Here is a 20802-nt window from a genome sequence, read left to right on the forward strand (position 1 = left end):
GAACTTCCTCTTCCTTAATTAAGGGGCAGCTGGGGGGAAATGAAACACCTACCAGTTCTTCCTTTTCCCAGCAAGGAGGCTCCCTGGGGCCCCTGCTCCCAGCGGGTCTCCACAGTCCTGAGGCTACCTCAGGCAAGCAGGGCTTTGTACGGTGGTTCACACATGCAGAGCCTCTAAATTAAAGGCAGCCACCTCCCTCTGGGGGTCACAGTCCCACGGCAGGGCTAGGGGATTTATGCCAAGGCTCCCGGATGAGGTGTGCTTTAAGAGGATGCGTTGCTGCTGATGTTAGCAGGTAGCCTTCCACCTCACCAGGAAATGGTCAGAGAGAGAGAGAGAGAGAGAGAGAGAGACACACACACACACACACACACAGAGAGAGCGAGCGAGAGAGAGCGTGTGCGTCCATGCATGTGTGTGTTCCAAGAGGGAAGAGAGAGCAGAGACAGAGACAAGACTCTGAGACGGATAGAGACAGAGGGACAGCCTGGCACATGTGACTCAAGGCCAGAGAGTGGGGTGTGGCCGAGACACGGAGCTAGCTGTCTGGCCATGAAGCCTGAACTTAAACCCAGACCCCCAGACCCAAGGGTGCTGCCTTTTGTTCTTGTGTCCTCAAGAACGGCAGAAAAGGTACCGGTTTGCCTGATTTGAGCCTGGCTTGAAGCCCTGTCAGAGTCCTGATCTCAGCACCCCTACCCCAGACACACAGGGCACACTTTCCTGGGTTGAGGCACCATTGCTGTCTGTTTAGCAGGGCAACGTGAGTGTGCCTGCGACCTCCCCTGCCAAGCTCAGGCACGGAGCACCATGAGGCAGGAACAACATCTCCTGAGATCTAGCGCTCTTACAGGGTGAGCTTTTCCCTCTGCTCCCAAGAGTTCTGTTTCATTAAAACCTGGATCCTTCCATTTTACTGACGTTTCTTAGCTCTGCAAGCCACAGATTGGGCTGTATGTACATTTTTAAATGATGAGGCTGGCTCATCAAATATTCAGACCACCATTTCCATTTCTACAAGGACAATACCTGAATCCTTTCCTCCCAGAAATGGAGCCAGTGGCACCTAGATGTTTCTGCAGCGTTGGCACTGGGAACCGCGAAACCAGGGCACAGTGGCCCACGGTAGATAGCGAAAGGTGTGACTTCCAAATGAATCACAACAGCGCCTGCTTCTTTTCCATGTTTTATGCGGTGTGGTCTCATTCAACATTCACAATGACCTGTGAGATTACAGGGTGTGCTGAGGCTCAGAAAGGCCAAGGCCACACAGGTAGTGAGTGGCAGAGACAACTCCACCTGGGCCACTCGCCACTCTGCATGATGTGTGCCCAGAGAAGCCCAGGGCGGGCATGTAACTTGTTCAACATCAGAGGCTGGTTAGTGGCAGAGCAAGGACCAAACCCTGGGTCTCCCGACTCCCACTACAATGCTCTTTCTAGTGGGGTTTCTGATTTTGAAGCGCTCCGTGCTTGGCCCTACCAGCTTTGGGACTTGGACACCTCTGAGCCCGGATGCTGGAGAGACTGCCTAGGTTCGGATGCCAGCTTAATCACTGTGCGATTCTGGGCCAGTGACTTCACCTCTCTGTGCCTTGGTTTCCTCATTTGTAAAATAGGCATAATAATTGTACCTACTTTGTAGGTTGTTGTGAAAGTTAAATGAGTTAACAGATGCAAGGTATTTACAACCATTTCTGGCACTTAGCAAGCATTCTGTATTAACTCTTATTGCCATCATCGCCATTACTGTCGTATCGTCTCTTTCCCAGGGATGCAAAGGAGATGACTGGCTCGTCTGTCAGGGGCCCAGCCTCCTCTCTGCCCCAGGTCTGCCCACACGGCCTCCAGCCTCCCTGCCCCTTGTAATTGCTATTGGGCCCCAGCAGAGCAGGGAAGAGACCTTCCCAGGCACAGCAGGCTAATCACAGTGCATACCCTTGGCTCGTCATATGCTCTGGATGGGTCATTTGTCATCCATTATGGCCCCAGAGATGGGGCCAAGGTCCACAGCAGGCAGGCGGACTGAAGCTGCCCAAACAGATCTCAGCACAACTGTTCCATGTGCCCTCCTTGCCTGGTCCTCTGGCAGCCCTTGTGCAGCAAAGCTCCGTTCCCATGTGCTACAGGGGTGGGGGTAGAGGGACTTGCTGTGTTCAAACAGGGCAGCAGCATCAGGTCCCAGGCCTCGGTGGGTGACCAGCTCGACTTCCTCCAGTTCCTTTAGCCTCTTCTGTTGGAAAGATCCCACCTGGGCTGCTCAGCTCCTCACGTTCCCCACTCCGGGCTTTGACTAACCCTCACCAGCTCCCAGGAGTCACGGCTAGAGCTCCCCCTGCAGAGGTTTAAGTCAGCCACCAGTTGCCCAGTGTTTCTCATCGCTAAGGGCATTGCCCATGACCCATGAGAGCCTCATTTGACCCTCGTGAATGACAACCCTGGGAGGTAGGTGCCATCTTTATTCCTATGCTCCACATGAGGCTGCTGAGGCTCAGAGAGGTGCAGAGATTTGCCAGAAGCTGCACAGCCACATGGGGCGTGAACCCGGCTCTCTGGATAGGCAGTTCTCTTTCCTCTCCAGTCTCTGTCCCCACACAACAGAGGGAAATGCATTCACTGAGAGGGAGTCCTCTCCATTAGCCGAAAGTCACTCCCTCAATAATTCTTAAAGTCAGGAATGCACAAACTATAACCTGTGGGCCAGATCCTGCCCAGTGTTAATTTGTAACTAAAGTGGGGTTGTCCTAGAGTCATGTCCAGTTGTCCCTGTGCTCTCTAATGCTGTTTTCTCAACCCAAGGCAGATCTGGGTAGCTGTGATGGAGACAGTATGGCCCCAAATCCTAAAATAGGTACTATCTGGCCCCTTATGGAAAAAGTTACCAACACCGCTCTAGACGAGTGTTCGGCAAATCCTTTCTTGTCCCCATCACATCGATGTCCCTTCCCTAAGCCCTTCTCCGGTATTTATTACCTTCCATCCTGCCCAGCTCCCATGAGGTGAGCCAGGTGGGGATTTCTGTCCCCATTCCGCAGATGGAGGAACTAAGACCTGGAGAAGATAATGATGATTGTTACTATTATTTTTTTTCCCCCAAAGAAACGTTGGAATATTGTCCTGGCGCTCTGAAAGGGTGACCCCTTGCTCATCCCTGGGCTTCCTAGTGGGATTGCCAGCATCCTGCCGGGCCTGGGGAGCCTGATGGGTTGGTGGAGCTGGTGACCGGTCCTCTGTGGAGGGATGAGGCATTTCTCAGCTTTCCTTTGTTTCAGCCCCCTGCCTATCTCCTTCCAAGCCCAGCCCTCTCCCTCCCCCAACCCCTGGCGTACATCTTTCTTTATGACTCCAAGGAGCAGCTGGGATGCTTTTTATGGGGAGGAAAGAAAACAGGACTCTGACTCCCTCCTGTCCATCTACTCAGGCCCAAGCCTTGGGTTCTCTCTTTGATTCATTTCCTTGCCGTCTTTTCTCAGCCATGCAGGGCGCTTCTGTCACGGTCTCTCTGTCTTCCGGTTGTTCGCCCTCCATAATTTGAGCTCTGAGTACCTGTAGTCATTCCTCTTATGGGAAGGGGTTGTGGCCTCACCTAATTCGGGCCAGGTGACTAGAATCAATTGCAGTTGCCCTGAGAAGACCTTCTGTCTCCAGTATTTATTACCAAGCAAATATCAATGGGGCAGATGCCCTGTGGAGTGAGGCCCGGGGCTGGGCTTGATTTCTGCTCTGATGACAGTTCCTGGGCCCTGGGGGTTGGGGGAAGCCTGCCTTGGAGCTGGAGGATGCTGTGAGAAGGAAGGGAGGCCTCCACTGTCTGCCTGCCTTCGAGGTTCAGGAAACTTGCCCTCCCTGGGACCGGAAGACACCTGTTGCCTCTGGATCTGGAAGCTTCTGGGAGCTTCAGGCCCTTGAGTTCTGAGAGACCTCTCCTTCACGCTGCACATGAGCATTATTCAGGCAGGAGGAGACGTGACACAAGACCAGCAAAGTCTCTTTACTGAACACAGGCTGAGAGCTGAGAAAGTTCATTGCAGAGAGGAGCAGACAAAGTGAAATTGATGGGACACTGATGGCAGCCTGGGATAGTTGAAGGGGCTGTGATATCAGCAGTAAAATCAAATGCACAGCACTTAGTTCATCCCAAGCAAGCACGGCTCCAATACGGCTGTGTCATCTCAGGCAAACTTCTTAACTTCTCTGGGCCCCACTCCCAGTGAAACAGAATCGTCTCTGCTGTGCTGGCTTTGCTGGACGGTTATGGGGATCAAGCAAGGACATAAGCATGGAGGGCTTTGGGGGCTGTGAAGCAGAACATTGATGCAAGGAGCTGTTTTGTGATTCATGTAAAGGAGGAAGGAATCTGGTTAGATGCCAGGAAGGACTTCCCACTTAAGGAGGAGACGTGGGAATAAGGTTGTGGGAGCTGCCCTGCTTCCTAAAGATCTTTAAGAGTAAGGTCAGTTTGGCTGTCGAGAAACAGTTTTGATATTCACAGAGGCATTGGCTAAATGACTTTGGATGTCTTTTTCATGACACTGTAGTTAGGTTCGTTCACGCAAGAAAGTGATCAGTGGCCATATCAGTATGTGCACGTAAGTGTTGGGTCTGCATCCGCAGCTGGTCTGTGTGCCTGGGTCTGTGTTGTCTGTGTGGGTTTGTTTGCATGTGTCTCTGTGTGTAGAGCAAGAGGCTGGAGCCAGAACTCCCGCTGACTCATCTTCTTTACGAAGTTGTTGGGAGAATTTCCTCTTGCTGTCCTGACCAACTGGGGAGGACTTGGACAAAGTACCAGAGTAAAAAAGGATTTTAGATTTGATTTTTATTTTTTATTATCCGACTTCCTAAATTTCGGCTAATAAGAGCCTCAGCTCTGGAATTGACTGCTGAGGCTTGAATCCAGGGCCCTTGCCCCATGGCCCAATCTATGATCTTGGCTCCTACTTCCCCTCTTGGGGCCTCAATTTCCACATCTGTAAAATGGGAGTGGCAATGCCTACTTCATAGGGACATTGCAAGAGCCAAGTGAATTAGAACATGCAACGTCCTTAACAGTGCCTGGCCTATAGAAAGTGCTTCATACATGCTGGCTGTACTCAAAGAGCACTGGCTTTGGTGCTCCTCAGCAGTGGTATAGCCTTGGGTGAGTCACTTCATCTCTCTGACCCCAGTGTTCTCAGCTGTCAACTGGGAATAATAATATGCCTGTCTCATAGACTATAGTGGGGTTCAAAGGAGATGATTTAAGAATTTAGCACAGTGTCCACTGCACAGTAGGCATTTAGGAGGTAAAAGTAAGTTTCCTGTGTTCACCTGCAAAAGGGAAACTCCCCCGGGGACCCCCCTTTCCCCTCTCCTGACCCTTGCCATAGCCCCAGTGTGGAATTCTGTGTCTCACCCACTCCCTGGGTTCCAAATACCACCTGCCTTATCGTGTCTGACACTAAGCGCACCACGGAAAGCTGGAAGCTCCCTGCACCCTTTTCTGCTGGGGTAAGGGTGGGAGTGAGACTGTGCTGGCAGGAGTACCCAGGGCTCCCCCGTCCCTCACCCCTGGCTCAGAACTGTGCCCTTTCCCTCCCAGTTCCCAGGCCCCCTTAATACCCGTGAAGCCATTAAATATTTAAATCTGGGCAGTGTGGTGGGCCAAGTTGTCCCAGCAACAGCCCTGCATATTTTGGGATGGATTATTGTCTTTCAAAGGGTCTTTTTTGGAGCTCCAGGCCCTGGGGGGGATGCAATGTGGGAAGGGAGGGCTAGTGGGGATGAGGTGAGAGGGCTCCTGCCCCACTCTGAGGCTTGACTGTAAAAAGCAGCAGAAACTGAGAGTCAGAGAGAGGGCAGGCTTTGCCCAAGTTTTCAGGGTCTTGACTCAAACCCAGGACTTGGGGCTGCCAGTTCCTCCTCTTCACCACTTGCTTCTACCCTCTGAGTGCCCATCAGCCGGCAGGTGTCCTGGCCCTTAGCAGCCACGTGTCTTCTGGCATCTGAGCCCCTATTATTCCCTCACCAGCTGGCATGGGAAGCTTACACACCTTCTCTGAGCCTCAGTTTACCCCTGGGTAACTCAGGAATAGTTCACCCACTTTCAGGTGATGTTGGAAAGTGCTTAGTATGGTTCCTGGCACACATGAAGCAGGAGCAGTTATTACATTGATGGTATTGTTATAATGACTGAATCCTTTTTGGGGGACACCATCTAGTACCCCCTGTATTCTCTGAAGGGACTCAGAGGAAGTAGGAGAAACAGACCTAATCGCCAAAGTGTTTATAATCTGGTAGAGAATGTTCAACAGCAGCGAGTTCAGAGTTACCTGTCCCTGGGGCTGGGCTTGGCTTGGGCTGCATTTGGAGGTCGCCCAGTGTGTGGTCAGGAGCACCCAGGCTGGGAGCCACCATTCAGCTCTGATTTTGCTATGAGCCTCTGGGCCAGTCCCCTCCCCTCTGGACAGTCTCCTGAGCTGTAGAATGGGGGTAACCTCTAAGCTACTTTCTAGCTCAGCTCCATGTCCAGGATTTGAATTCCAAGGCAGCTTTGAGACCCGGGTGGGATGGATGCACCAGAAAACCACAAGGATGATGATATAGTTTGGCTGTGTCTCCACCCAAATCTCATCTTGAATTGTAATCCCCATATGTTGAGGGAGGAAAGTAATTGGATTATGGGAGCAGTTTCCACCATGTTGTTCTCATGATAGTGAGTGCATTCTCACGGGATCTGATGGTTTCATAAATGTTAGTTTTTCCTGCGCTCACATTCACCTCTCTCTCCTGCCGCCCAGTGAAGAGGTGCCTTCCACCATGATTGTAAGTTACCTGAGGCCTCCCTAGCCATGCGGAACTGCGAGTCAGTTAAACCTCTTATAAATTACTCATCTCGGGTATTTCTCTCTAGCAGTGTGAGAATGGATTAATACAGATGGCCTGTTTCTCCCACCCTTGGTCCTGGGGGCACCCCCTTTAGGAAGTGGGCCCAAGAGGATGAGGCCAGTCCTGCAAGGTCCTCCTGGTCCCCATGTAAACCCCGCTCCTCGAAGGTGATTTCAGTGCTGAGGTGGACATCCCAGAGTCCCACCCAGCCACAGGACCCAGACAGGCTCACAGCACCTCTTTCCCTACATTCCATTCCCCACCACAAACCTCTGGGTAAGCAGAAAAAGCTGCTGCCACCTCACACCCCAGCCCCAGGCTCTCTCTGGAGGCAGGAGGGTTTCCAGAGAATAAAGTCTCCATTCCAGACACATGCTGACTGGCCCCAGCAGAAGGCCGGTGGCATCAACCATCCAGTTTGGGCTGCCTAGAAGAGGAGGGGGCAGAGGCCAAGAGCCAAAGCCCACATGGGTTGATGTCAGGGAACCTGGGCTCTGGCTGCTAGGAATGACCTGGAAGGATTCCATGTGGGTTTGACTGGCAGATGGGCCATTAGCTGATGACTTGTATGTCACCCCAGATTTGGGGACCATAATTTTCAGCATACTTGGAGCCTTGGACCCTAGATAAACCTCAGGGTCCTTCTCATCTTGAGGTCTCTGAAGCTAACTTTGTAGACCTTCCAGGGATATGAGAAAAGGAGAGACCTGTGGGCCTTCATTGAGCCTGCAGAACCCAAATCTTAGGGCCAAGTCCCAGAGGTCTGAGGGTTAGAAAGTTCCCAGGGACTTTTCCCATGCTAGCTGGCTCCCTGTTCTCCCCGTGACCCAGAATGCCTGGGCCTGCCCTAGGCAGGAAGATGGCCACAGTCCTGCCCCACATGCTCTTTCCACAGAGTTTAGGGTTTTGATCCCCACCCTCTTTCGTGCTCACATGGTCCCGTTTGCTTCTGCTGCAAACTTTTTGTCCCTCTGCTGAGAGCTGGGGCTGAGGAGAAGGATGATTTGGGGGAAGGATGGGAATCGTTGAGTGGCAGATTGGGCTACTCAGACAGATGGACTGAGCCATTACCTTCAAGGCCAAATGATGTTCTCATTCTGGGGTCCATGGCTTCCATAGAACTCAAGGGATTGGTGAACTTTGAGAAACATATCTTCACTTTAACGTTTCACTGAAAATGAGTATTTTCTTCCATTATAAACACAAGCAACAAACCACAGTACTGTTAGCAGTACTTGTGACTTTGTCATCAATAGATCTAAGTGCATATTTTCAAATTACCTAAAAATTGCTGGGAATTTCTTAAAATGATGATAGTTATTAGATCCATCACTAGATCTTGAGTTTTGCATGTTCATAAAAAAAGCACTTGTATTATCCTATTCCAAATTTGCTTTTTAAAAAGTATTTTGGTTGTGCACAGTGGCTCACGCCTGTAATCCCAGCACTTTGGGAGGCCAAGGCAGGCAATTGCTCAAGTCCCGGAGTTCAAGACCAGCCTGGGTGTCATAGGGAGACCCTGTTTCTACAAAAAGAGAAAAATTTAGCTGGGCATGGTGGCATGAATCTGGAGTTCCAGCTACTTGAGAGGCTGAGGTGGGAGGATTCCTTGAGCCCAGAAGTTGGAGGCTGCAGTGAGCCATGATCATGCCATTGCATTCCAACCTGGGTAACAGGGACCCTGTCTCCCAAGATAAAGTTTTTGATAGCTATATTTCAATATAATTGGTTTCCTTTTTAATCTTGTATTATATTTAAGTGGGGTCCAGAGGCCTCATCCGACTGCCAAAGGGTGGGGGTAGATGTGCGAGATCCTTGGTAAGGGGCTAGGTGCTGTGCTTTGGAGTCAGGCCAGATGGCTTTTGCAGCCTGGCTGAATGATGTGAGGTAGGTTGCACATCATCTCTGAACCCAGTTCAATCACAGGTCAGTGGAGAGTGGACACACCCTCTAGATTCTTGTAAGGACCTGTATGCCTTTAGTTCAAGGCCAGGTATACAGAAAGAGCTGTGAAAACCCAGGCTCTGGTTAGCATGAAGTTTCCAAAAACCTTCAGGGAGGCAGCCTGGAGGATGAGAAACAAGACTCAGTCCAGGTGGAGCCAGAGCAGGTGCTGCCAGAAGCTCTGGCTTATGCAAGGCTGGGCAGGGGACGCGGTGAGGATTGGAGACTGCTGTGGCCGTAAGCCCATGTGTGTGTATGGGGGGTTCCTGAGGGACTAGGACACAGGGACGCTTCGGAGCAGCCAGAGCAGAGCTATCCATCATCAGAGGAGCTTCAGAGGCTGCTGCTGGCTGATCCCTCAGGTCTGGGGGTCACTCCTTCTATTCTTTCTGGCAAGTGGGGCTCCTGCAAAGGCCAAGGATCTCACTAAATGGAGAATGAACAAAAGCACGAACGTAGGCAGGAGCGAATGAATCAAGAGTGTTATGGTGTGAATTACCACAAGAATAATGGTTGGTTGGAGGAAACTTGTTCTTTGGCTACCCAGGGAGGCCACTGAGGGGATGCTCTCTGAATCCCATGGAAGCAGCCAGGCCATCTGCCCCCTTGTGCCTACAGCCCCTTCCCCAAGGTTATGGGAGGCTGTGGGGCTGTCTGCTCTCCCCACAGCAGGCTAAGTCAGCCTTCCTTCCTGTCCCCTGATGCTTATACCATCTCCCAGAACTGGGGTTTCCCTGCCACACCTGGATGTCTGCTTCTCTCCTCCTGGCACCTGCCTCTCCCCAGATCAGGCACCTTTCCTGGAGGGCTCAGCTGGGCTCAAAGGACAGGGTGTGGGTGGGCATCCTGAGCAGAGGGGGCGGCCTCACTCTGACCCGCACCATCCCTCCCAGGCCCCCGGACTTGTTCACTTGGCCTGCTTCAACTACACTTGGCTGTTGGAGGCGGATGCTAGTGTCATCAGGCCAAACACTCTCCCTGACAAACAGAGTGACCTCCGCGCTTCTGTGCTCCCCGCAAGTTCAAACTGTGTGGGTTTCCCAGGTTGCCTTGTCTTCTGACAAAGTGGCAAAGTAACAGTCCCTGAAAGAGGGTGAAGAGCTTTGTCCGCAGAGGCCTTTGCAAACAGGTGGTCTCAGTGCAATGTCTAGTCCCTCAGACAGGCAGAGGGACCCCCGACCTGTTTCTGGGACTGGCACCTTCTGTGGCTTAAGTCCAGCCCCGGTCTATGGGGGATGGCAGGCATGGATTGTGTGAGGGTCACCCTGGGGTTTGGGGACTCAGAGTCCTCTGGAAGATGGCTAGGGCAGAAGAGCCAGGAACCTTATTTTGTCCCAGCAGGTCCTCCAACCTTCTGTGTGACTTCAGGCTAGTGAGCCTCAGTCTCCTCATCTGTAAAACATGACTGCTCACCTCGCAGTGTAGTTGGGAGGGTCTGATGACATAATGTGTATAAAGCACTTTCAGGAGTTACCTACGTGCAGGTGTAAGTCCTGGGAGGCTGCCTCAATTGGTGGGAAGAGCAGCAGACTTCATGTCAGGAGGTCCTCGTTCTAGCCATGCTGTGTGACTCTTGGCAAGAGCCCGTCCCTCTCTGGGCCTCAGCTCCCGCAGTGTGAAATGAGGAGTTGGAGACAACCCACACTAAGATGCTTCCTTCTTTGATGATTCTCTGATGGCCCTGTGGGAGTTCTACATGGGACAGAAGAAAGGGCTGGTGGCAGGGACGGGGTGCCCAGCCTGTCTCAACTCACAGACTAGAGAGGGGTCCTTCCCAGAGCCTGCAGATGCTCTGTGCTGCCTTGACATTCACAGCTCCATGAGCCGGGGGGGCAGGTGAGCCTGTCATTTAGGATCCAATTGCATCCACAGCAGGCTGCGCTCCTGGTTAACCCTCAAGGCACCCACCCCTCAGGAGCCTAATTAGATTTTATCCCCCGCTCAGCTGTGACCATGTCCCCATGTTGGTGCCAGCACCAGGCACGCCAGGATCTCAGGCCAATTGCTTGTTTATGAGACCGTCTGTCTTGGGATGAGGCCCAGCAGGCACAGCCAGTGAGCAAATAAGTCCTCCCCATCAGCCTTGAACTGATGGCAAGAATCATTGTTAGTCTTCCAGGCCTCGGGCCGGCGTCCTGACCAAGGAAAAGATGTGGGTTTGCAGTCCAGCAAAACCTGGCTATAAATCCCAGCTCCATCTCTTCCCAGCTCTGGGACCTTTCTAGCCCCATGGAGCTTTAGTTTCCTCATCCCTAAAGGGGAATGATAATATCGTGTACTTTGTAGAGCTTTTTGGAGGATCAAGTGAGATCATTTTAAGTGAACGCCCATAATACATTGCCTTGTGTTATCATCAGGCCTCAGTAAATGCTGACCCTGTCCTGGTCCTCCCCACATGGCCTCCCTGATTCTAGGCTCTCCCTACCCCAGTCTCACCCTAGCAGTCAGGGTTTCATTTTTGTATCTTGCCTGGCAAGCCTAGGACACTTGGTTAATGTGGCCAGTAACACTTCTCTCCAAGTAGGGACTGCGGTGATTGTCTCACTAGACTTGAGTGAGTCCTTGAGGAAGGGCAGCCCTTGGTCCCTATGCCTTGGACCAAGCCCAGGGCTGGCACTCTTGGTGCCGGGAGCGCAGGAAGGAGGGAACAGGATGTGCAGCCTGTCAAGTGCTTTCATCCTCATCATCCCCTTGCATCCTCCTGGAAAGGATCCTAGAAGTTAGCTCTGAGCATCCCCACCTCCCAGACAGATGTGGAGGCGAGGCTCCAGAGGTGAGTTGTTTGGCTCAGGCTTGTGGCTGGCACAGGCAGATCCCCCACTGGTGGGAACCCAGTTGCAGGGGAACATAGGGTCCTCTGAGGCTCTGCCCTTAGCCACAGCGCCCTCTCCTGGCCAGGGCACGTGCAAGCCCTTTCTCAGCTCTGCACCAGCCCAGACCTTCGTTTGCTTCCTCCACTGGGGGCTTCTCCATCTCTCTTGTCCAGCCGCCTCCTTTCCTTCTCTCCAGAAAGCATGCCCGGGGGCTGGGGGGAGTGAAAGTAAAAGGAGTGATTTATGAACTGAGCTGTTCTTCTTAATCAGAGAGCCCCTCCTGAGCCCCTGCTCCGTGCAGATGGGGCTGAGCCGCCATCTGGGCGACAGGAGGGGCGAGATTAATAAAGCTGTCTGGCCCGGGCAGGGGTCTGCCGAGGAAAGCCCCAAGGCACTGCGTGACCTCGGTCCCATCTCTGCGCCTTTCTGGGCCTCGGGGCTCCCATCTGTCAAGGGATGGCTAGCCTGGGCCATCCCCCAGGGCCTCCAGCTGGCTCAGGGAAGGAGTCTAGCCAACTTCCTGGGCCTCTGTGCCTGGCTGCCTGGTTCAGGGAAGAGCAGCACTGGGCTGGAGACTTTGGAGACTAGGGCATGGCGCTTCCTCTCTCTGGTGCCACACCCCACAGATAGGTGTCGTATCAGGAGCTCTGGTTTGGGGTCTAGCTGACTTGGGGCTAAATCATAGCCATGTTTTGCTAACCAGGTAAATAAACTCAGGTGAGTTAATTACCCTGCCCAAGATTCAGTTTCCTCATCTGTAAAATGGGTTAGTAACAGTACCTACCTCCCAGGTAAGGATTAAATAAGAGGACAGGTAGGAGAAAGGTATAGCGCATCTGGTACATGGTAAACCCTCAAACCTAGTAGTTATTGGGCTCAGTTATCACAAAATTGTGGCAATTCATTTGAATTTGGGTCTGTTTAGGGGAAAGATGTTCGTATCCATGCTACCCAAGCCATGTGTCCATGGCTGTCCCCCACACCCTGCTCCATTCATAACTGGCGAATGTGGGCTGGGCATCCACTTATTTCCAATATCTGATGCTGTTCATCATAATAGGTCCCATAGTACTGTGAATTCTTACAACCACCTTTGGCTTCCAAATTCATCATCACAGTTTTCCGAGGAGAACCTAGCACCTTCGAGAGGGGGGTGACTTTCCCGGGGTCTCCAGGGAGCTGGCCAAGGCAGAAACCAACCCAGCCTCTGCAGAAGCATCAGTGATGGGGTGAGCATGGTGTCACTGGGCTGTCCGCTTTCAGGACAAATGAGCCAGTCAGTGGGACAGGGGCTCACGGAGGACAAAGAAAAAAAGGGAAATGAGGTTAGTTCAGGAAAGTTGGGACACCACAAGGGGCGAGCCCATTCCCGGCCAGGGGACAGCATTCAAAGGGGCTGGAGCTCCCTGGTGGGGAGGAGGCAGGCAACTGCCAGACATACCCCCGGAGTTCAGCACCTCCTCCTTGTCTCTGGGTTGGCCTCTGTCACCCATGCTGCTCACCTCAGCCTCGATGTCCAGAGGGAGATGAGGTAAGGCGTGGTGATATAGGGCACCAGGACTGGGATGGAGCAGGAGAAGAAGAGAAGCAGGATGAAACCATCGCCCCGTCCTTGCTTCCCTGAGCCCTGGGGATGGGCATGGGGTGCAGGCCCTGAGCTACAAAGCTGGAAACAGCTTGAAATCTCCCGAGGTTGCTCGGCCTTGTCACTGATATCTCCAAGTCTCAGTTTCCTTCTGTAAAAACCACTCACCTGTGTGCCCATGCTTGTTTGCACCTTGCGCTCCCTGGCACTGCCCCTAGCACATAGTACGTGCCAATGTACGTCTACTCAGTGGATGGTAGATGGGTGAGTGGGTGGATTGAGGGAGGAGGGGAGGGATGGGTAAATGGGAAGGAGTCTTTCACCCACCACCCCTTCACTGACCCCAGTGAACCTGCGGTAGCCTGCCTCGCGGGCTGTTGTGAGGATTCGTTGTGATCACATAGGAAGAGAAAGCACTTTCTATAAAAGCCACTTTTGACTCTGACCCCTGAGTTTGGATTCCAGCCCTATCACTTACCAACAGTGTGATGTTGGACAAGTCAATTATCTCTCTTTTCCCATTGGACTCAGTTTCCCCATTGTAGTGCGGGGATGATGGGGTGATACCTACTTCATAGGGTTGTTCTGAGCATTTCATGAGCTCACGTGTGTCAGCACTGTACCCCAAGTGCACGGAGTGCCTGGAGCTGGTGCACACAGATGGGACAGGCAGTTGAAGGGCCTGTCACATATGTATGTTTAGGCCAAATAGGGGTGCCAGCTCCCGGGGCTGTGGCCATGTCTCAGGAGGGAGGCCCCTTCTCCTGCCTTTCCATCTTCCCACCTCTACCTCTGCATTCCCCCAAGACTAACCTTCGCCATCCCCTTCCCCACGATTCCTCTCCCCTGTGTCCAGAGTTATGCCGGTGGAGTCAGTCCTCCCCGCTGTGGGCTCCCCAGCACTGCTGTTATCTGCCTCCTTGTCTCCTCCAAGCTACCACCACCACCACCACCACTCACCTACGTGTCCATGCTTATTTGCACCTTGCACTCCCTGGCACAGCCCCTGGCACATAGTAGCAACTCAGTGTATGTCTACTGAGTGGATGGTAGGTGGGTGAGTGGGTGGGTTGAGGGAGGAAGGAAGGGATGGGTAAATGGGGAGGAATCTTTCACCCACCACCCCTTCACTGACCCCAGGCAGGCTTGTACTTGAATGGGAGGGATTTTAAATAGGTGTGGATATCTCCCCTTTCCTTCCCTAGGAATACCCCCACAGCCCAGGCTTCCCCAGGTCCCAGGTCTTCCTGGGACCGTCCTCTAACCCAAGGTTTGAGCAGGAGTTGGCTGTGGAATTCCCCGCAGGAGTGATAGAACAGGAGTCTCCATATGGGTCTGTTTGACTTCTGAAATCGAACCCTCATTTCCACTGCTGGGAGCTGGCCCTCTGAAGGAACCTTCTCGCAAATCCTTATGCAAAGCCAAGAAACACTTTCCAGCATCAAATCTCTCTCTCTTGGGAGTCTGGGTTTTGGGGGAGGAAGTTGATGAACAGGGCCCTGCTGGCACTCTCTCTGCTGAGGTATTGTTGTGGATGCCTGGGTGGCAGCCGGGGATGCAGGTTACTCATACCCATCATCTTCTCCCAGGCCATCAGCCTCATGCAGCCGTGTCAGCATACGCCCATGCTAGAATCTGCAAGTCTCTTAAAGATGTGCCTTCCAAGGCAGCACCTGCAGAGGCACCCAGGAGCTGCCATCTGGGCAGAAGGCCGCTCCCCCACTGGAGTGGCCCCAGGTGCTGAGAGCTTTTCATGAGCTCTAATGGGCCCAGATTAGCAGGACACTTGCCCCAAGTGTGTGTATCTGGAGGGTGGGTTTTCATAAGCAGCTTCTTTCATGGGGCTGCTCCTTATTGACTTCCTGTAGTAATTGAATATTTTCTCTTATTGGACAAGCTGGGCCGATAAAAGAAATATACACAAGCCTTGCTGACGGGAGATTCTGTCCTGCTGATGCCCGAAGAACTGCCCAGGTGACACATTGGCAATTGCCTCTCCTTTCTCAGCGTACCTCTGCCCCATCACCTGACACTGTTCCATCTCCAGTCTGATCCTTTCCAATCTGCCCGTCTGTCTCTCTGTCTCCTTCCGTCTTTCCCTCTCTTTCTGACTTGGCTTTGTGTATTTCTCTGATTTGCTGACTCCACTGTCTCTTTTTGCTCTTTTTCTACTATACATTCATTCATTTATTCATCCAGATATATAACTGAGAATCCACTATGTGCCAGGCACTGCTCCAGACACTAGAAATAAGCCAGTGAACAAAACAAGTCCTTGCCTTTATGAAACATGCATTCTAATAAAGGCAGATGCATGCTCCCAAAATAAATAAGGAGCACATAGAGTATGTGGTGTATCCACAGGGCACGGGGCTGGGCTTCCAAGCTCATATCCATGACTAATTAATTGGTTTTAGAACTTGGCCAAGCTCCTTTTCCCTCTCTCAGCCTCAGTTTTCTCATTTCCAAAATGAGGGTATTGGGCTAGATCGTGCTTCCCAATCTTTGACGATTAAGAACTTCTTTTATTGATATGCTGGTGATGTAAGTTACACAAGAACTGGATCTAAGGCAGCACTTACACAAACAGTAGTGTCAGAAGTTTACCTGAAGTTCCCTTGAAACCCTTTGTCTTAGTATGTTTTCTATTGCTATAACTGAATACTGGAGACTGGATAATTTATAAAGACAAGGCATTTGTTTCTTACAGTTCTGGAGGCTGGGAAGTCCAAGGTCAGGCACCTGCACCTGATGAAGTTCATCTTGCTGCCGGGGGACTCTGCAGAGTTCCAAGGTGGTGCAGGGCATCACATGGCGAGGGGGCTGAGCATGCCAAAGTGGCTTTTATAACAGACCCACTCTCAGGATAACCAACCCACTCCCGTGGCAACCCATTAATCCATGAGTGGATTGATCCGGTCATGAGGGCAGAGCCCTTGCGATCTGATCACCTCTTAAAGGCCCCACCTCTTCATCGTATTACATTGAGTGTTAAGTTTCAACATGACTTTCAGAGGGGACACACATTCAAACCATAGCATCCTTAAATGCCTTGTTTTGTTATACACGAAACAGTTGGCTGCATCTGAGGGTCATGTTGTATTAGACACCCATCTGTAAGCACAGGACTTTCCCATGGCCAGATGAGGGTTGCTGTGACAGGCACATGAGCCTTCAGACCATAGGATCCACAGAGCAGATCCTGAGGCAGACACCACGTGAAAGGACAGGGGATCACAGCACGAAACTGCTCTCCAGTGCTTTCCGAGTGCATGCAGGGAGTGGAATTCCCAAGTCAAGCTTGCCTGTGATGCTGACTCCTGCATTTCATCCCTCTGAGCCCCAGAATTTAAAGAATTTTATACACCAAATAGGATGTTCATTTTTGTTCTGCAAAGTCATATAGACCTGGTGTCTAGAGATTCTGAACAACCCCAAGAAACAAGGTCGTCACCTGGGGGTGGTTTAATTGCTCCAAAACCCAACACACTTGCCCCTTGAGCCAGCCCATGGTGAGAGGTTGATGTCTGAGATGTTATTTGAAATATTGAAAATAACTTTAGGATGTTGCTAGTCTCAGGGAACCCAGTTTGAGCACCACTGAACACAATCACTCTCCCTTCTTCAAAATCCTCCACCCCAGAGTCCTCCCCTCTCCTGAGGCTGAAACTGATGTGCCTGTATCTAGGACAGCAGCTGGGAGGAGCTACCTTGTGGCAGGGCAGGAGGGAGGAACAGAGCCCAGAGCCGGGAAGGAGCCACCATGTGTCAAGCGCTGCCTGAAGGACTGTACCTCTATGATACCATTTCATGCTCAGTTAGCACAATTTCTAGAAGAAGTCAGCATTCCTGTCCCCATTTTGCAGGCATGAGAGCAAAGACCTGGAGAGGTTATGTAGTTCATCCACAGTCATGAGGCAAGGAAGTGATAGGCCAGGTCCCACCTGACCCTACAGGCCCCACCCACACTGCTACTCTCCCTCCAGGGCCCCCTCAGCTCAGGGAAATAGGGAGACTTCGATGGGCCTCCCACCACTGGCCCCAGAGAGGACATCATGTCCCACAGCAGACAGGCCCGCCATCTCCTTCCTAAGTGCCTCTTTTTTGAGCAGTAACAAAGCTCTTGGACCTCATAGTCTCAATTTTCTTTTCACCCCACCCTCCAGAGATTCTCCATTGGTTCCCCTCCCTTTAGAAGTCAATTAGGAAACTGTGCAGTGAAGTTGACTTCTAGAAGTCATCCATGGATGGGTGGAGCTAAGAGCCAGGCAGAGATTGGAGGTCCCGTGTGTATGTCGTTATAGTCTGACCAATTGGCCATGGAGGTGTGTCCCCACATTCAGAAGGTCTCTATAGGGGATGGAGCAGGCGAGCCCTGGTCTCTAGGCTTCAGCCTGGCAGTGAGGGCAGTGAGTGACGGCCCAGGAGGCTGTCCCTGCTGGAGAATAATGGGAGATAAAATGGCATAGGTGGTGTGAAGACAGGTCTGCACTTTGGAGGAGGATGGATGAATGGGGCAAGGGAATTAGCATTCATTGAGAATGATGATTAAGAGTTGTGGCCCCAGATTAAGATAGACGTGGGTTCAATTTCTGGCTCAGGCACTTCTGTGCTGTGTGACCTTAGACAAGCGATTCCGGCCGGGCGCAGTGGCTGAAGCCTGTAATCCCAGCACTTTGGGAGGCCGAAGACGGGCGGATCACGAGGTCAGGAGTTCGAGACCATCCTGGCTAACACGGTGAAACCCCGTCTCTACTAAAAAATACAAAAAGCTAGCCGGGCGAGGTGGCTGGTGCCTGTAGTCCCAGCTACTTGGGGGGGGGTGAGGCAGGAGAATGGCGTAAACCCGGGAGGCGGAGCTTGCAGTGAGCTGAGATCCGGCCACTGCACTCCAGCCCAGGCGACAGAGCAAGACTCCGTCTCAAAAAAAAAAAAAAAAAAAAAAGAGAGACAAGTGATTCCACTTCTCCGAGCCTCAGTTCCCTCCTCTGAAAAATAGAATGACATTACCTATTTCCCAGAGTTTTACAAGGATTCAATGAAATTGTGTGTGCTCCCTGGCACATAGTAAGAACTCAGTGTATGCCAGTGGTTACTATTATTAGCTACCATGCGCCAAGCCCTGTGCTCAGTATTTTCCATGCATCATGAGGAAGGCTTTTTTTTTTTTTTTGAGATGGAGTTTCACTCTTGTTGCCCAGGCTGGAGTGCAATGGCGTGATCTCGGCTCACTGCCACCTCTACCTCCTGGGTTTCAAGCAATTCTCCTGCCTCAGCCTCCCAAGTTGCTGGGATTACAGGCGTGAGCCACCGTACCTGGCCGGGGAAGGCATTATTTTTATCCTGCCTTTACAGAGAAGGAATTCAGTTTTGTGCAGTTCAGTAACTTGCCCCACCAGCTAAGCCTGGCAGAGCTGGGACACAATCCCCTGTTGGGTACCAAAGTATCTTTTTACTCATCCACCCTGCTCTGAAACTGGAACCCAGGCATCCGTATTCTCCACCGGCCCCTGGGCTCACATTGTCTATTTTCCTACCTAACTCACCTTTGAGGTGGTGGGAGGCTCTTCCCAGGAGACACATCTCCTTTGATTGCATTTGTCTGGGAGCCCAGCACTCCACAAGCCCGGGCCATGAGATGTACTCTGCAATGAATGTGGCACACAATAAATACAGGTAGTCCGTTTATGAGCTGCTGTATTTATTACACCCCTTAATTGCTAAAGAGCCAGAGCCAGCTGAAGCTGGATCCTACCCTGGAGAGAAGCTCTGCCTGGGTGGGCAGAGGGAGGGACGGCAGCGCCTGGCCTCCCGCACAGGAGTACTCAGCCTCTCGCTGTTGTGGCTTCTCTGCCTCCAAAGGCCCGTTCATCCAAGTTAGGGCCTGATAGAGGAAATGGTCAGACCGTCAGATTCCTGCTCTGCCATTTGACACATGAAGACCTGAGGCCAGAGAGAGAAAGTGATTTGCCCAAGGTCACACAGCAGTGACTTACAGAGCAGGAGCCTGGGCTCCAGACTCCTAGGCCAGTGCTCCTTGTGTCCAGTTCTCTGCTTGAACATCTGCTCCTGGATCAGGTAGAGAGGCACAGGATCTGGAGTTGGGTGAGTGGTGGTTTTGTAGCCCAGTCTGTGCATACAAGCTGTGTGATACTGGGCAGGTTACTTGACTTCTCTGAGCCTCAGTGTCCTCATCTGTAAAATGGGCATAGTACATCCTGCTTTAGGGGCTTGTGGAGAGATTAAAGGCAGTCAGTTCTGTGGAGCTGGCACGTGACTAACCATGAGTCAGTGTTCAATAAATGTTCTTTCCTATCCTCTTTTCCCTTTCCAAAGGGCACAGGTATCTGAAGATGCATGGAGCTGAAATCAGCCAAGAGCTGAAAAGAGAAATGGGTCAGAATAGAAAGGCTCTGGGGTGTGAGGCATTGTCCTGGGTTTCTGATCTAACAGGGAACAGCAGGCCTGTGAGTAACCTATGAAGGCAGAGTTAGGTGTGGACATGGTAAGAGCTGTCCACCTGCTCTGTGCAGGTACAGCGGGAAGGCTTTACATTGGACATTTTTATAGGTGAAGAAACTGAGGTTCCAAGAGGCTAAGTCACTTGCCCAAAGACGCAGAGGTAGAAAAGGTGATGGGCTGGGATTCAAACCCAGGTGTGTCTGACTTCAGAGCCCATGCTTAGGACCATGCTGGTTAGATGCAGGTTAGATGTTCCTTCTAGAAATCAGGGATGTGGTTGGCAAGCTGGCCTGGAAATGGTATCCTGGGGGACTGTTCTGCAGGAAGGGAGCCTGGGCTTGGTGACCACAGTCAGGGATGGTGGTTGAGATGCTTAACAACCACTATGCACTGGCATGAACCAACCGGAAGACATCCTGGCCAGACAGCAGGACAGCGATCCCTATGGGTCCCACTGAATCTCAGCCCTGCCCACTGCCCTCTGGGAGGGCAGGGCCTGGAGAAAGGGAAGGGATAGGTTGTCCTGGTGCCTGCCATCCCAGGCAGCTCTGGGCTTTCAGGCCTCAGGAAGATCTGGAGAGAAGAGTGAGCAAGCAGGGCATTAGGAGGGCCCCGTCCTGGGCTGTCCTCACCCAGGAGAGGGTACAACAGAGAGGAGAGGGAGGACAGGAGAGCACGGCTGTGGGTTTGAATCCTTGTTGCTCCACTTTCTAGCTGTTGGAGGTGAGGGGGATACAAATGACTGGAAGCATGCCTTAACCCAGCACCAGGCTTCCTGCACACCCTGCTGAATTAACACTCCCTATGTGGAGGAGTTTTACTCATTCCAAACCAAGTGCAACCCTACTGTGTCCCAGGAGGGCACAGCCACGATTCTGCTCCTCTGGGATTCACCAGGAACACTGGCTGATTGATGTTATCGTATATATTTTGGTGGGGGCAGTGGTGGATGTCAGCAGAGGCCATGGGATATTATATTAGGGGAAGGCACTGAACTTGGCTCGATGGGGACAGGAGAGGGGAATCAGGGAAGGCTTCCTGGAGGAGGTGATGCCTGTGATGAGTCTTAAAGGATGAATAGGAATTAAGTGGGACTGGCGTAGGTGGAAAGGCAATCCAAACAGAAGGGATCAGC

At 52.0% G+C, this 20802-nt stretch overlaps 1 protein-coding gene across 2 annotated transcripts in view; it reads left to right on the top strand.

The window, feature by feature from the left end:
• The window catches only part of TSPAN18 (tetraspanin 18), a 166376-nt gene that overhangs the window by 117246 nt on the left and 28328 nt on the right, over nt 1–20802 (top strand). The window contains exon 3 of one of the 2 annotated variants that reach the window (XM_011963275.1): nt 15103–15179. The exons of the other annotated variant lie outside the window; for it this stretch is intronic. Coding sequence (XP_011818665.1) covers nt 15160–15179 — 20 coding nt within the window. The 5' untranslated portion in view covers nt 15103–15159. The remainder of the gene's footprint in view (nt 1–15102; nt 15180–20802) is intronic. 2 annotated transcript variants of the gene reach the window in all.

This window comes from Colobus angolensis, unplaced genomic scaffold, assembly GCF_000951035.1.
Source record: "Colobus angolensis palliatus isolate OR3802 unplaced genomic scaffold, Cang.pa_1.0 Scaffold61, whole genome shotgun sequence".
Lineage (NCBI taxonomy): Eukaryota > Metazoa > Chordata > Mammalia > Primates > Cercopithecidae > Colobus > Colobus angolensis.